Source organism: Microtus pennsylvanicus, chromosome 5 (genome assembly GCF_037038515.1).
Source record: "Microtus pennsylvanicus isolate mMicPen1 chromosome 5, mMicPen1.hap1, whole genome shotgun sequence".
Classification (NCBI taxonomy): domain Eukaryota; kingdom Metazoa; phylum Chordata; class Mammalia; order Rodentia; family Cricetidae; genus Microtus; species Microtus pennsylvanicus.
The window spans coordinates 106925799-106941413 of record NC_134583.1 but is presented as its reverse complement, the minus strand read 5'-3'; the positions used below and the strand labels follow the sequence as shown (position 1 = coordinate 106941413).

General features: G+C 45.8%; 1 protein-coding gene across 11 annotated transcripts in view; it reads right to left on the bottom strand.

The window, feature by feature from the left end:
- Positions 1 to 381: 381 nt before the first annotated feature.
- Smarca2 (SWI/SNF related BAF chromatin remodeling complex subunit ATPase 2) overlaps positions 382 to 15615 on the bottom strand; it is a 170454-nt gene continuing 155220 nt past the window's right edge. For all 11 annotated transcript variants that reach the window (XM_075973757.1, XM_075973760.1, XM_075973759.1 and 8 more), the window contains 5 exons: positions 6900 to 7005; positions 6341 to 6442; positions 4031 to 4163; positions 2253 to 2395; positions 382 to 1269 (listed from right to left, as the gene is read on the bottom strand). In XM_075973757.1, coding sequence (XP_075829872.1) covers positions 1234 to 1269; positions 2253 to 2395; positions 4031 to 4163; positions 6341 to 6442; positions 6900 to 7005 — 520 coding nt within the window. In that variant the 3' untranslated portion in view covers positions 382 to 1233. The remainder of the gene's footprint in view (positions 1270 to 2252; positions 2396 to 4030; positions 4164 to 6340; positions 6443 to 6899; positions 7006 to 15615) is intronic.

The window sequence follows — 15615 nt, the reverse complement described above, 5'->3', positions numbered from 1 at the left end:
GTTAAATCTCAGTGGGAATGGTATGCAGGTATTCACTGGGCCAGTCTCCACATAAAAATGTTACCTTTATAGATTTTCTGACTAATGAATGAAATTTAAGCTCTGAGACAAAGCTGACAGGGACAGTGTGGCTTGAACAGCAGCCGCCCCTCTTTAAGTTAGGAAAGCAGCGGTCTCCTTTGCCTTTAACAACACGCACAGATCGTTTCTGGAGAAGTCCCCTCTGCTCATGTGATCTATATAGCAATAACCTTCTCCTCTCTCTGCAGGAAGCTGCCATGTCAAGCCCAAAAGGTTTCAGCGCCCCCAGACTCATAAAAGAAGAGGCAACAGCATCAAGGTAAGCTATCGGTTTATTAGGAAAGTACCAACACCACATCCTTCGAAATTACTGGAATTTTATTTGCCTCAGGCTTATGACTTGCAACCAAAGACATTGTGCAAAGAAAGCAAAGATTAAGTACACTTTAGGGAGAAGGAGACCATACACATTGGTAACACAGGAGCTCAGGTGACAAAAGAAGCCATCGGGACACTCTAGACACTGTAATATTCAATAGCGTTGTCAATAAAACAAGAGCAAAAAAAATCTGCAATGTTGACAGTAGACATAAATCTTATACAAGTCAAAAAGCTTTTTTCTTTTGTTCTTCTGATCATAGAGCATAAAATGGAAAAATGTATATGTAGGTGATATCTAACTACTGTACACTTGTCACCTAGGGAAGTCACTTATATGTACCACAGTGTAAAAAACAAACAAACAAAAACAATACTGAACAAATGAAAATCGCCTGATGAAAAATAAAATAACCAGTGGCCTTCAGTGGCTGCTCCTGGTCATCAGCACTGTAGAAGATAGAAATCTTCTCACCAGGACAGAGGACAGAAGCAAGCACATCAAACCGCTACCAAATTCGACCCACCTGTAGAAATATACTATCCACCCACATCTTTTCCATCAAAAGCTTTTGTTTGTTTTTAATCTTTGAATCTTTGAGGCCCATTTGGTCACAATATGTTACAAATGTGTGTGTGTGTGTGTTGTTCTGTTTTTTTTTTTTTTACACCATGATATCATATGTTTGTCTGGCACTATCCTAAAGCTAGTTCTAGATGAAAATGAGGACGGAGAAATAACCCAGTGCCCAAAGGGCAAATGAACTCACTGGGGAGAAAGGAGAGGGGAAGAAAGTGTTCGGTTCTGCCGCGGTCAGCTCGAGTCCACGCTGCTCACTCGTCGTCAGTCCCGCTTGCTTCTGACTGCTCCTGAGAGAGAAAGGTAGAAAGAGTTGAGGGCGCCACATCTCCTTCTGTGGGAAGACAGGCACTGACTGTGGAGGCATGGGCACTCTCTATGCTGAGGAGTGCCCAGCCAACAATCCCCAGGCGATGCCTGCCAGCCGTATTTGCTGTCTGCCACTTCGGCTTCTGGAGTTTATGGTGAACTGTTTCTATTTTTATCTGAGCCTTGGAAAAAACGGTCCCACAACAAGAGAAAGATCGTGCCTTGAATATCTGCTCGCTGGTAAGCCATCTCAAGAAAACACAGTGTTTTAAATCTAACCAAAATAGAATAAGCCTAATTCTAGAACTTTCCAGTCGGGCTGAGGTTGCAGAGTGTTGAAGGAGAATCAAATTCACAAATATACTAAAATGGAAACCGGAATTTCCAGGATGGAAACTGTGTAGGAACTGGGTGTCAGGGAAGCCAAGAGTTAATGGAGGGGACTGGCCAAGCTTCTGCCTGTTGTTCTCCCGGACCAGGAACCAGGACCCAAGTCACATCTACGTGATGATACACATACAAACATTAATTGTTCTTCAGAGCGGAAGCTACCTGCTTTGACAAAACGCTCCTTAAAAATTTTCCCGATAAAACAAAAGCCTCGAGATATCTAATCTCAGGGCACCACAGCCCAAAACTCGCTCTGACATCAAAATGCTTTTTCCTTTTCCTCCTCTAACCATTATTTTATCTGATCTGCTATATGCTTACAGCAAGCTGGGTGAGAGAGATATAAAATATTAACCAGCCATGAAGAAAACTGTATTTGCACCTGCGTGCGCTAGGAGGTTGAAAAGAGGAGTGGGGACTGATGGAGGAGCTTCTCATGTCTGCAGCGACACACGCAGCTTTAGACTCCGCGTTCTAAGTTCCGCAGCTCTGTTCCCATCCTCAGTCGAAAGGAGGAGGGGCATGTACCCCAAGACAGCCTGAGAGCTGGAGATGCCCGGGCATGCGCACTCACGTTCTCATCCTGTTCCTCGTCGCTGTCAAAATCGCTCACGACAGGTTTGGCTTTGCCTCGATTTGGCCTCTTCTTGCCTTTCCCAGTGTCCCGGCCTTTCTCTTCTTTTTTATTGAGCTTGATCTTCACCTTCACAGATTTTGCTGGAGTGGAAACACAACAGACCACAGTGAGGATTGAAAAGCAGTAAAATGATTGTCCCACCTGCAGATAACTTCCCAGAGTGTCAGAGAGCCTCCAGAGCACCCTGTCTAGTGAATCCCTGTGCCAAGTGGAAGGTAAGTGACATAGTCACAGGGAGGAAGACCTCAGTGTAGCGGATGGATCCTTTCCCTGGCTCCCGAGGGCTCAACAGGGCAGTTATCAAATAAAAAAATCACATTAACCATTAACAAATCTTACAAAGGTTAAAAAAGGATGATTCCACTGTGTAAGTTACTCTTTAGTTTAACTTTAGTAGAGTTCGATTAGCATTTTTTAATGTAGAAAGAGGACAAAATGGAAATAAAGACAACATGCTTCTTTTGCCCCATTTCATGGCTCTCTAGTGATTATTCACAGAAAAAAATTCTATAGACTATCACACCAAAAATCCAAGTACGTATAGACACACACACAATTTTATTTAGTTACTACATGGATCTTCAGGCACACCCACTGTCCATGCCTTGCTCTTTACTTACACACAGGAGAGAGCCAAATGTATTAGCTCACTCATGTAGCTTAATTCTGTTCAACACCTGAAAAGTTCCCATGCTCGATTCACTCTATAACTGATTTAATCAGTCCCCAGCAATGGGCGCTGTAACAAACAAAGCCACTGTGAAGCCATGTTGGCAGACGTTGGTGGGGATACAGTGGTAGTAGCCACATCAGACATTCTGATGCTATCCGTCAAATGCACCTTCAGGAAGACCGCAGCCACTTCTGCTCTAGCTCAGAAGAGTACAAAGTGCCATGGCTCCGAAACAACTTCTAGAATAGGTACCCAATAGCTACCACTCGCAACTGTTTGAGGGTGAGGTCACGAGAAGGTAGAGCTACCACATAAGCCGGTGTTCATAGATCTCAAGCCTGGCTGTACAGATTACAGCGGAGATAGGGGATTTGGTCATTGCAGAAAGGATATGTGAGATGAGACTTCCAGTTTCGTGGGAGAATATAAGGAAATAGCCTCATTGGAACAATAAAATAAGACGTTCTGATACATTTTTAAAATGCTTTTAGATCTGTTAAGTGCAGAAACTTATGCTAAAAAAGTATCATAAAACTAGAACACACTTCTCAAAATACTATAGATTATACCATTTATTTTCACCTCCCAAGTCACTAAGCAAATAATTAGCAGTCAGCCAAACGGTGGTCTTGAAGGCCTGTCTCTAAGCAGACCAAAACTGACAGGCGTCCTCACTCAGATCAGTTTGACAATTATTTTAAAAAATCAATGACTGACTAAGTGGGGCCTGGGCCGAGCAGCACCCCGTGGGAACTTGTTAGATGTGGGGGTGGGTGATGGGGCTAGCATGTTCTTTAAGCCCTGTGGCTGTCAGGCTACGGTGCTAAGGAGTGACAGGTGGCGTGCACACCAGTGTGACTCCAACATCCAAAGGCAACAAGGGCAGAGTTTTCTCAATGAACCTTGGCAGGCCTGAGCTCCGTGGCTGCTGTGCTCAGTGTTAACAGCTGAGAAGACTGGGCAGGAGCAGGGAGAGCACATGGCCTTAAGTATCTGTGGAAACAGCCCAGGACGTGGGCGGGGCCCAAGGCGGGGGGCTTACCCTCTGACTCGGATTCCTCTTCATCATCTTCCTCCTCCTCTTCATTGCTTTCTTCCTCACTCTCTTCTTCTTTGGCAATTTTCTGCCGAGCACTCTTAAACACTGACTGTAGGACAATGGAGTCTTCATAGATCTAAATGGTCACAGTGTCAACTGTTAAAAACCATAGGCTGAGGCCCGCAGACCCACAACTGTTGTATGCACCTCCCTCCTTCAACAACACACACACACACACACACACACACACACACACACACACACACGCACGCAAGTACACACATGCGCACGCATACACACATAAGCACACACAAGCTTTATTTTAAGAGATGCCACTATTGCCTCCCCCACCCCCTCCATGTGTACAGTGGGTGTGGCCAAGCATGTGGTCATCAGGTATCTTCCTCAGTCACTCTTTTATTTTAGTCACTGAGGCAGGATATCTATCTGCTAGAATTATAGGCTAGCCCCTAAACATACCCAGATTCTGGAACTCTAAACTGGTCCTCACACTTGTATGTTAAATGCTTTCAACACTGAGCCACACTCCCCAGGTTACCATTAACTCTAGTGAAAACCCAGAGGCTAAACCATTGAGTCTAAATATAGGCAAAAAGATACTCAGAGGAAGACCAAATACATGAAGCCAAACTCAAAAGGATGTGTTGTGGCAGACAGGTGCAGAAGGCAGTATCTTTGACAACAAAATCAATATTTTAAGCCACAATTATTTAAGTGGTTCCCTTAAATACCCTTTACGAGGTTGTTCCCTGTCGCCGAGCTTCAGTGCAGCCAAGTCACCTAACACACCGTGCACAGCAGTGATAAGACAGACACCACTGAGAAACAGGAAGTCAACCTAAACATGGTCCTTTCCCTCAAGAAATTCAAACAGAGCCACTCTATGATCCAGCAACCTCATGTCTGGAGAGACACCCAAAATAATGAGACGCAGAGTCATGGGGAAGTACGGATCCTCCGCACGCCCATGTTCCGAAGATGCACCATAGCCAAGAGCTAAGAGGGAGCTCAAAGACCTGCAGGTAGATGGATGACTAAAGACAACATGGCAGATGCAGCCAATAGGATTCAGCCTTTGGGAGGAGGGGCCTCCCATCACCTGTTACAACACAGAACAGCCCTAGGAAGCCAGTCACCGATAGATGGACATGAGGTGATCCCACTTACGTAGTCAAATTCATGTGATGTAGAGGGTGGTTATAGAGGAACTAGGGTGTGGGGTAAGAACTATTAAAGGCATATGGTGTCGTCACCATTTCTAAGAGATGAAATATTGCCACTGACCTGTTAAAGACCCCCAGGGGCAGCCTTAACACTACTGAGCTGCATCCTTAAGAAACAATTAAGGTGGTAAAGTTTATGTTGTCTTTTGACCATGATTCAAAAGCAGTGTGTCAAGGAATGGCCTTTGCTCTCTAGGATTGGATTCTTTTGCTGTCAAGATGACCCACATACTCGAGGAAGTGATACGGCAGCCTGAGGCAAACGGGGAAGACAGCAGGGAGAAGGATAACACAGTGGGATGGGATGCTGGGGGAAAAAATCTGCCAGAGATCTGAGCTGACAAGGCAGGGTGAACTGGCTGGGGAGAGACAAGCGCAAAGGCTCGAGGCCAGGACGGGGAGATGTGTGGGGAACACTGTCAATTCCTGGATGGGAAACTGGACACTGCTCGGCAACAAGCCAAGGGCAGGGTCTCTGAGTAACTTGACCTGGCCTCTTCCCTCTCTTCTGCTGGATACGGGAACATCAGGTCGGAAAGACAAATTGGAAAAAAAGATCAGTTCCCATCAAAGGTAAGTGGAATTGAGTTGTAATTAAAGTAGGGATGTCCTCCTCCTTATGTTCATGAGTTCACTGTTACTTACAATGACTTCCTGACAGTGGAGAAGGGAACTTAAAGGAGCACCCCTCCCCCCCATTCTGTTTTAAATCACTGTGCTTTGAACCCTTCGTGTAAAGTTACAGTTAGAAAAACGAAGGTAACTATCATTGCATACAGTCTCTGTGAGCACAGAGATGGTACCCAGCCTCAGCATTGCCTTCAGTGGCTTGCTTGAGTTCCTCCTCTAATGAGGAGGTGAGCCTTGAAGGAAGTGTGAGAAGAAGGCCACCAGCTACAGCACAAGACCTCCCTCTATTCACATTGGCAGCGGAGAACATGTCCTTTCGGTTCTTAGTGTTCTGCTAGGGGTGGAGGCAGGGATTTGAAAAGTAGAAACAAAAAGGCCTCACTTCTGAGAACCTCAGCACGGTTAAGGTTAGACACTTCTCAGACAACTCGACACGTACCTGAGATCCCTCCAAGTTGAATGTCTGTGCATTGTGACAGAGAAGCATGACATCTTTCTCCAGGTCACCCAGGCTCCGGTACTTATGATTACGAATTCTTTCCTGATGGGAATTTTGAACAAAACAGAAGAGGAATATGTAACTGTCCTTGCTTGTTTTTAAGGAAGCCCAGGTTTCCCTCTCTCTTCATAGCGTTCAGCCTTGTTGAGCGGGCAGGACTGCACAACCCCAAGGGATGCCATCGAGCAAGACCACCCTCCCACCCGTGTGTGTTCCTAGGCATGGGGAGGAAGGTGCACAGAATGGGAACTGCATGGCAATGGAGGGAGAGGAAGGTTCCCAACAACATGCAATGTATATAAGCTGAGCATCCAATGATCAGATAACATGAATAAAAAAAACCAGAGCCATCCCTTCCCCACCTCTCCTGGGGCAAGCCTTGTGTAGGTCAGTGCTTAGCAACCGGGAGACCACTACCCCAGCCCCACCGAGAATCACTCCAGCGCAGCCATGCATCCCCTTTGTTTACTCCAAGAAGAACAGTGAACAGAGCATCTACCTTGATCTTTTTGAAATCCACTGGCTTCCTAATTAATTCATAGTATTCTGGTAACTCTTTCCTGGAAGGCAACTGAATGAAGACTTCACTGAGCTGTCGCCCTGAACTGCAGGATAGGGGAGACAAATAGAAAGAAAGCAGATGAGGCACTCCTCAGGGAAGGAGTCCTTTCAGAGACTGTCAATAAAGCAATGGAGGCCCCACCAATACAGGCACGGCGAGGGGGGGACCTCTGTACATGGAGGAAACGCCCACCACTGCCCCCCGCCCCCGTGCCAGATTCAAACCACATGAAAGCACGGTTAGGTCCCCATTTCTGCCACACACACACACACACACACACACACACACACACACACACACACACACGATGTGGCAAGTATTCTGTAAACTCTCCTGTCAGGAGATAATCTCTTTTCATCATGACAGAAATATGTAAAATAACTTATTGAGCCCCAAGCCTCATTTTAAATGAGTTAGGAGAAAGCACACGGACATGACTCCCATGTTCCTTTTGTCTTCAAATTCACTGTATATTTAGAAAATATGCTAAAATATACAGAGAGATGCAAATGCGAAGCTGTTGTGCGCTCCCCACAGTCCTCTGTCTCATTCCTTTTACAGTGTTCGAATGCCATGAGTCCTTTCTATTATCCCTTGCCCGAGGAGCCCCTCCACGTCTCCTAAATGCACTTCTGTGTGTGGAGCAATTTGGCAATTTAGGGGAAAAAAAAAACCAAACCAAGAACAATTGCTAACATGCACACTGCATGTTTCTAGCCTGGGCTGCGCCCTCCCCCCAGTGCACGGTGGTTTATTGAAAACAGGTTTAGTAGAGAAATGCTTTAGCGTTTTGTCATTCGGAAGAACAGGCTGCAGAGCAACAAGGTTTTCACATCACTTAACGCTGGGAGTCAGGCACAGTGAAAGCAACAAAGAAGGATAATTGAGGTTCAAGATCCTAATACCCGATTGGGCCTCCCTAAATCAATAACAGCTTATGATATATGGTCTACTCATTTTCCACAAAAATCTCGCTGCCCTTTTGACGGCGTCTCCCAGTTCTTTTGTGAAGGCAGAAACATCACACGGTAATCGTAAACCCCGGCATGTAAATTTTGGAAGGTGGCTGTGCCCATGCTTGGGAATGCGCAGAGGCAGTGGCAAGGCACGGGTGACAATATGCTGCTTTAATCCACAGTCCCAGTTGTATAATTAAAAAATAATCATAATGACAGTTATCATAAAAGAGGCATGCGCAGTAACTCAAGTGGTTGCCTAGCAACCAGTGGGGAAAAAGCTGAAGTGCAAAGGGGCCTGCATAAATTAACCGACAATACTCAGTCAAAGGGTGGGCAAGTTTTTCAACCATAGCGGGTCACTGTTCTTCTTTTATTTTTAATGCATAGATGCCTCATGAATACAACATTGGGGACAAACACAAGAGGTTTGAAAACAAGACTACAGAATGCTAGGAAATTAGATTCTTGGATTTCCGTGGCAAGAACCAAGGTGTCCTCTTACTCCTCCATCCCGGCAGGCTGAGATACATTTGTTTGTACATCTGTAATTTGCATCATAGTATATGGCACATTTTCTTGTTTACAACCAATTTCAACGCAGGGCCACAATTTTCCTGATGCTTTGAAATTTATAAACTCATATTTTACCTGTTTTAAAAAAGAATATCTGAATAGCACCAAAAAATGTCTCTCTCCCTCTCCCCCCTTCTCTTTCTCACATACACACACACAGAGCACAGCACACTCCACACACACACACACACACACACACACACACACGCACACACACATTCTAATTCTGAGTGTTTCCTTTAAAATTAATATTCTTCAAATCCTGGCATCAATCTACACGCCAGACCTTTCTGTAGTCGTGCCTTTAAGACCCAAACCTCAGTGACATCTTCAGTGTCATTTCCTACGTCCCCAACAGATGGTGTCAGTTTTCTATTGACAGATTACAAGCACATCTCTGCTCTGGACACCCGTGATGGACAGACTCCGGATTTCACCCATGCTCCTGTGAAGGGAGAATTAAACACCAGGGACTAGACCCAGGAAACAGACTAGAACTTGGAGAGCACAAGGTCACAAAGGCCACCTGTGCCTGCCTTCTCTGTCCTGTCAAACCTACAGATCCCAGGTTCACCAGAGAGACAAATCAGAGTCACCGGTGCTCAGAAGAGGAGAGCCGATTGTTCCCAGACTTGGTGTTGGTGCTATTAAATGAGAGCAAATGTATCTTATCTTACTTAAAAAATAAAGCCCCACTGGACTAAACACTCTATCCTTCTTTTTCTGGGGAAGCCACCTAAGGAAATTGTCTGGTGACCAAGCCCTCCAGGGTGACACCTTCTGAGCTCAGCAGAACAGTCTCCTTCTCTTCCGAGTCATTCCTCATGAATGACTGGACATTTCTTATATCTGGTGCTGGAGGTGGTGAGACACGGTCTACTCCAAAGCCCAAAGACAGCCAAACCTGTGGCAATCATTCTAGCTGCTAGGATTACATATTGCTAATGTAGGGTTGAAATTCACCCCCTTCAAACATGTTATGATCCCCCCACAATCAAGATGCATTCTCCGTAAACATGGGGGACAGTCACTTTACTATTAATTGCATTTAACTCTCTGTACCGCCCTTCCCGGAATTTTCTCTCCTTCCCACAGGATGCCAACAGGTTCTATAATCCAGTCTTCCCCTGTCATCCTTTCCAGGGCTGGCGGGAGAAGAGAAAGATCTCCCTGAACTTGGGGATTCCAGGGGCAGGTGGCAAGCACTTTCCTGTCTCCCAGGGTGAATGGACGCAGGAAGATGATGGCTGTGTCACGCGCACAAAGAGAAGCACCACGCTTCACCTGTAAGCGGGACCACGCCTCACCCGTAAGCGGGACCACGCTTCACCCGTAAGCGGGGACCACGCTTCACCCGTAAGCGGGGACCCGCAAACCCTGCATGCAAGGTGCACATGCACATACTACTGAGATTTAGAAGCCAGTTTTTTTTCTTGTCACCTCTACAACCCACCAGGTGACCTTTCCCCATCTGTTCTACTGACTCTAGATGGAGGTTGTACATGATGCATCCCCTGCAGAAATACCAGCTTCACCTAAGTTAGGTACTGCAGGACATACGCTTTAGACTAACCTGCTTAGAAATACCTTCCTTTAAAACAATGGCTGGTATATCTTCCAATGATGCCTTTCAAGTCCAGAGGAGTAAGTCTAATACTTTTCCCCCTTTTTATGATCCCCACTCTCCTCTGCCTGCCCCCACCCCCAGACAACCTCATATATAGACTAAACTGGCCCAGTTCACTAGGTAGCTGAGGCTGACCTTTGAACTTCTGATCCTCTGAAGAGCAAGGATTAAACACGTGCCTGATTGGTGTCTGTAGTATGAGGATCAAACCTGCAAGGCTAATACCCTAGCCTGTATTTTCTTTATCATCTGATGAAGCTGATCAGTTGCCTTTAATGGTTGTGGACAAAATATAACTGCCTGAAGTCAAAGTAAGTCTTGTTTACTTTAAGCAACAAAAGTAAAACTATGACTTACTCCATAAAAAAAAAATGAAGTTATGCTTTAGAACACCCACTTGGGGTTGGGGGTATGGCATAGGGAAATTAATGCAGTCCTGAGGGTATCCTACATAGACATAATTTGGGAAGAAAACCTAGAAACTAGAATGACATTATAGCAGAGGGTGAGAAACGTTGCTTTCTCCTCAGATCAGGTTCTTGGAAGAAGATACACACTACTGATAAATTTCCTCAAGATTGCAGCTGTTTCCCGATCATCTAAGGGACCCCAGAATTCTGGCGAGGTATGAAACACAAGCCATGAGCACACCACAGTCACTAGTGAGATCTCCTGTCTGGGTCTCACGCTCACAGAGCCACGACTGACACTGGCTCTGACATCCCAGGCTCTGGTGCCCTTCAATCAGTACAGGACATGCTTTTGTTTCTAGAAGGTGGGTGGTTAGCTGTTAGAAGTACCCCACATATCAAGAAAGAATACAGACACCACGTTCCTCAGTTATCAAGAAACAAGAGGCAAAGAAGCCAAGCCCCCACTCAGCATCGCCACCTGACTTCATCCAGTCCAGGAAGAGTGGCACTCTGATGCTGTTCTAATTATTATTGCTTCCTCTAGGCTGAAACAAAGATAAGATGGGGGTGGGGCAGAGAGATGGCTCAACACTAAATGCAGATACCACCAAGCCTAATGTTCCACATCCAGACAGACCCAAACAGTAGGAGAGAGCCAGTTCCCACAAGTCGTCCTGGTGTGGGAGGTCCTTCTGTCTATATGTGTTGCTTTTATTGGTTAATGAATAAAGAAGCTGTTTTGGCCAGTGGCTTAGCAGAATAGAGCTAGGCGGGAAAAACTAAACTGAATGCTGGGGGAAAGAAGGCAGAGCCAGAGAGATGCGAGCTGTCAGCTGGAACCCTGCCGGTAGGAAACAAACCTTGTGTTAAAATATAAAATAATGGAAATGGGTTAATTCTAGATGTAAGGGCTAGCCAGTAACAAGCTAGAGCTAATAGGGCAAGCAGTGATTTAATTAATACAGCTTCTGAGTGGTTATTTCGGGAGTCTGGACGGCTGGGACCAAGTAAGAGGCCTCCTACTACACTGTCCTTTGACTTCACATATGTGCCACAGCATGTGCGCACACACAGAAACATACAACACATATGTAAAAGTAAAAAGGATTAAGATGTTTAAGATGGTCATCGTAGGGTAACTGAAAATAATTTAAGTCAAAGAGCCCAGTGATGGGATACTAAAGAGTCTAAAGCTGGGAGGTTTAAAAGAATAGGAGAAGGAATTTGTTTGTTTGTTATGGAATTGAAAAACAAAACAAAACATCCAGAGGTTATAGACTTTTAAGTGTAGTCTGTCCTGAAAGTTTTGAAATAAGCATAGGAGAAAGAGATCAGAGTAAATTGGGGCAATTTCATGCTCACAGTAACATAACTCTGCGCCAAGATTTATAATCCAGCGCAGCTCTGAACCAGGTCACCCACAGAGTGGGTCTCAACACTTTGATTGGGTTACTTTGTTCAACAATGTGCTGCAGGTCAAAAAATCCCATTTTATTTTCCCTAACAAAACGGTGTGTGTGTGTCAGATGGCAAGCTTTGGTTGCTATCAAATGGGCAGCAGGCTTCACTACTGACTCCTTCAGAGCTGACCAATAAAGCCAAGTAAATAAGCAGAATAATTAATTACATGACAACTTTACCTAAGATACTGCGATCATAAGACTCTATCGATCACACTTACAATGTCTACTACTGCCAGGGACACTTGGAAAAGGACGTACACTTGCAGGCATTTTATTTACTTTCTTCACTTTATATTATTTTTTTATATTTTCACCCTCAACTCCCAATCCTCCTGCATCATCTTCCCGGGTACTGGAATTAGAGACATGGACTACCAAGTCTGGCTCTTCTATTTCTTGGCAGGCATCTTGAGACATTTTTAGTAGATTTACCACCTATCGCTTGACTTTTAGAAATACTGACACCGGCCATCTAGTTCCCTACACATTTTTTTTTCTCACTTGACATTTCATAATAGCAAGAGAAGGTATGAATTCTCACCTCCCTCTGTCTGACGTGACAGCTAAATGGCCTGCCACCTCCCTGGCCTGTCACCTCCCTAGCCTGCCAGCTCCCGGTTGCCTTCACCATTTCCTCCTGGAAACCTGAGATGCTGTCCTTTCAAAATATAAGGACAGACTGACTCTCACCTTCTGAGTATCCTGCCCTTTGACTCTTACAATGTCTTTACTTCTGTATGGTAAACATGCGTCAGAGCTTTTGGTTTATTTGTGACACAAATCTTTTAGAAACAAATAAAGTCTGACGTTTCTCTACTGGAAGAGCCCAGGGCTCAGATGCTGCTTGCTTTAAATGGGTGGGTGGTGGCAGTTCTCTGAGGGCCATTTCCTGCATTAGCCATTTTGATAAATTCTGGAGTAAGACAGATCAGACCCATGAACAGAAAAGGGTTTATGCATATAAAATCTATCTAATCTCTGCAATCTTCAGTATCAATCCATTTTTTGATCAAAATGTCCACGGAATCGAGTTTAAAGACAACATTATCCCTATAAAAGGATACATTCTGCTACTTCCAATAGGGGTTCTTTCCTCTTCCCGAGGGGTCATTCATATAGCTGGAGCCTGAGAGGAAGAGAAGGCCTGTAGGGCCAGAGTAATACTAGAAGCTAGGGGAGGCCTTCTGTCTTCATTTGCTTTCTGTTGCTGAGCTAGAATACCATGGCCAAAGGCAACTTGGGAAACAAAGGGTTTATTTCTTCTTGCACACACCTCTAGGGTCACACTCTGTCACTGAGGGAAGCCAGGGCAGGAACCTAGAAGCAGGAACTGAGCCAGAGGCCATGGAGAAATGCTACTTACTGGATTGTTCGGCCTGCTTTCTTTTTTGTTTTTGATGCTGCCTTTTTGTTTGGTTTTGTTTGTTTTTGAAGCAGGCTTTTTCTGTGTCCTGTCCTCAAACTCAGAGATCTGCCTGTCTCTGTCTCCTGAGTGCTGGGTTTAGAGGAGTGTGCTACCACTGCCCACCTCAACCTGCTTTCTTATATATTCCAGGACTACCTGCCAGGGGTGCACCACCTACAGCAGGCTGGACCCTCCCACATCAATCATCAAACAAGAAAGTATCTCACAGGCTTGCCTACAAACCAATTTTTCGGAGTCATTTTCTCAATTAAGGTTCCCTCTTCTTAGATGACCCTAGCTTGTGCTGGGTTTACAAGCAACAAAACAAACACATCACAGCAGCCTGCTCCAGCAACACTATATCAGCAGTATTTGTAATGAGGGTGAAGGAAGACACCAGAACCCACAGTTACCCACATACGCTCTAAATGAAGTATTAGACCTCTAACCCAGCGTTGCTCAAAGAGTGTGCCACAGCACACCAACTCACAGGTCTATTGGCTATTAACCTGGAAAGAGAGCTCACTGAAAAAAATGAGTTTGGGAAACACTGGGCTAAGGAAAATTAGGCTGTTGATGGCACAGCAATACCCCACCCCCACCCCAAGTCTCTAGCTGGACGGGATATCTCTAGGGAGCTTGCAAGACCAGTACCGAAAGTCCTGCTCTAGGCCCGACTTTTTCTCAGACTGAACATCACGCTGGAACCTCCCCAGGCAGTCTAGGAGGGAAACTGGCAATACTGTGTGAGGTCTCAAGTGGCTGACAGGGAATGAGAAACTTCTCAGCACCCAGAACTCGAATTCTGTCTAAATGCATCCACCTGGTCATGATGCTGCTTCATGGTAATTCTTCTGGAATCCAGCTGAAGCCTCTAAGTGCAAAGACGCCGGGGCACGAGAGCCATTCTCGCAGCCTTTCTCCTCCATTTAGAGAAATATAGAAAACCTAATGTCAAGGCTGCTAAAAATAGGCTTTGTCTAAGAGAATTTGTTGGCTGGTTCTGAAAGAGCAGTCAATACTAATGACATAGTCACGACATCGAGGGCTGCTAACAGCCGCGGAGATGACTTAAGAGTCCTGCTGTGGAGTCTGTAGAGCTGGGTTACCCCCAGGGCTGAGCTACACCCCACACACACACATACACACATGTATGCAAAAACATGTATACATAATGCCACGTGTATACCCCATTTCCTTTCACCGCCATTCCTAGAGATGGCACAGGAAACGCTCGGGTAACAGAGCCAAGAGTTCTGAGGGCCCCACCTCAGTCTCGGTCTGCGGACGTCTAGCAGACATTCTGAGCATGTATTCTGCCATCCTCCTCCCCAGTGCCACTTCCTTATGGGAATGATGTTTCCCCCTTTCCCCAGCAACACCCCTGTAGCTCACTCTAACCCCTAACACGCCTCATTCAGTTCCTGTCTCACAGTGCCAACAGAGCGCCAGCCCCAACACGAACATGTGACATGGCCTCGAATCCTCTCTCCTTTTCTCACAGCCTAGTCAGTTCCCTCTGTGAGCGGGATCCAACCCACCAACCACAGCACACACCACACACTGGTCACTGCATCCTCTCGGCAGGAACCCAGATGTATCCTCATCTGCATCCTCAACATGGGACACCAGACAGTCACCCGCCAAAACACGGGAGCTGCCTCCGAGACTTGAGTTCTTGAAGATCACACTCAGGCTCCTCACTTTGAAGTTCATTGCCTTCCGGGTCTGCTCTGCTGCTTCCTATGGGGCTGGCTCTTCTTTCTTTGGACAGAGAAGTCTAGCTGTACACGGACACATGTCTCTAGAGGCAGTCTGCTTACCCACATCTCCTTCGATAGCTGCTTATGCCCACACTACTGGGTGCTTCGGTTTGTACACTCTCATCCCTCATGCTCGCTCCAGTCTAATCCCGGTGCCAACCACAAGCCAACGGAGACATTCCTCGTCCCACCGTCCCTCCACCTTACTCTCACCAGGAGGTCTGCGCTGTGGCAATCTATTTTACCCCGGCCCCATTTTCAATACTTACACAGAGACTATGGAAATCGTTGGGATTTTGAACAGAAAGAAAGGGTTTTTGAGCAACTGCTCTAAAGAAGGGTTAGTTTATGATAAAACAACTCCAAATGCCACACAATTCGCTCAGGCTTAGGGGGACAAAGAAGCAGGAGGCAATATGGGAGGACACCAGCTCCAAAGAGCATCCACGG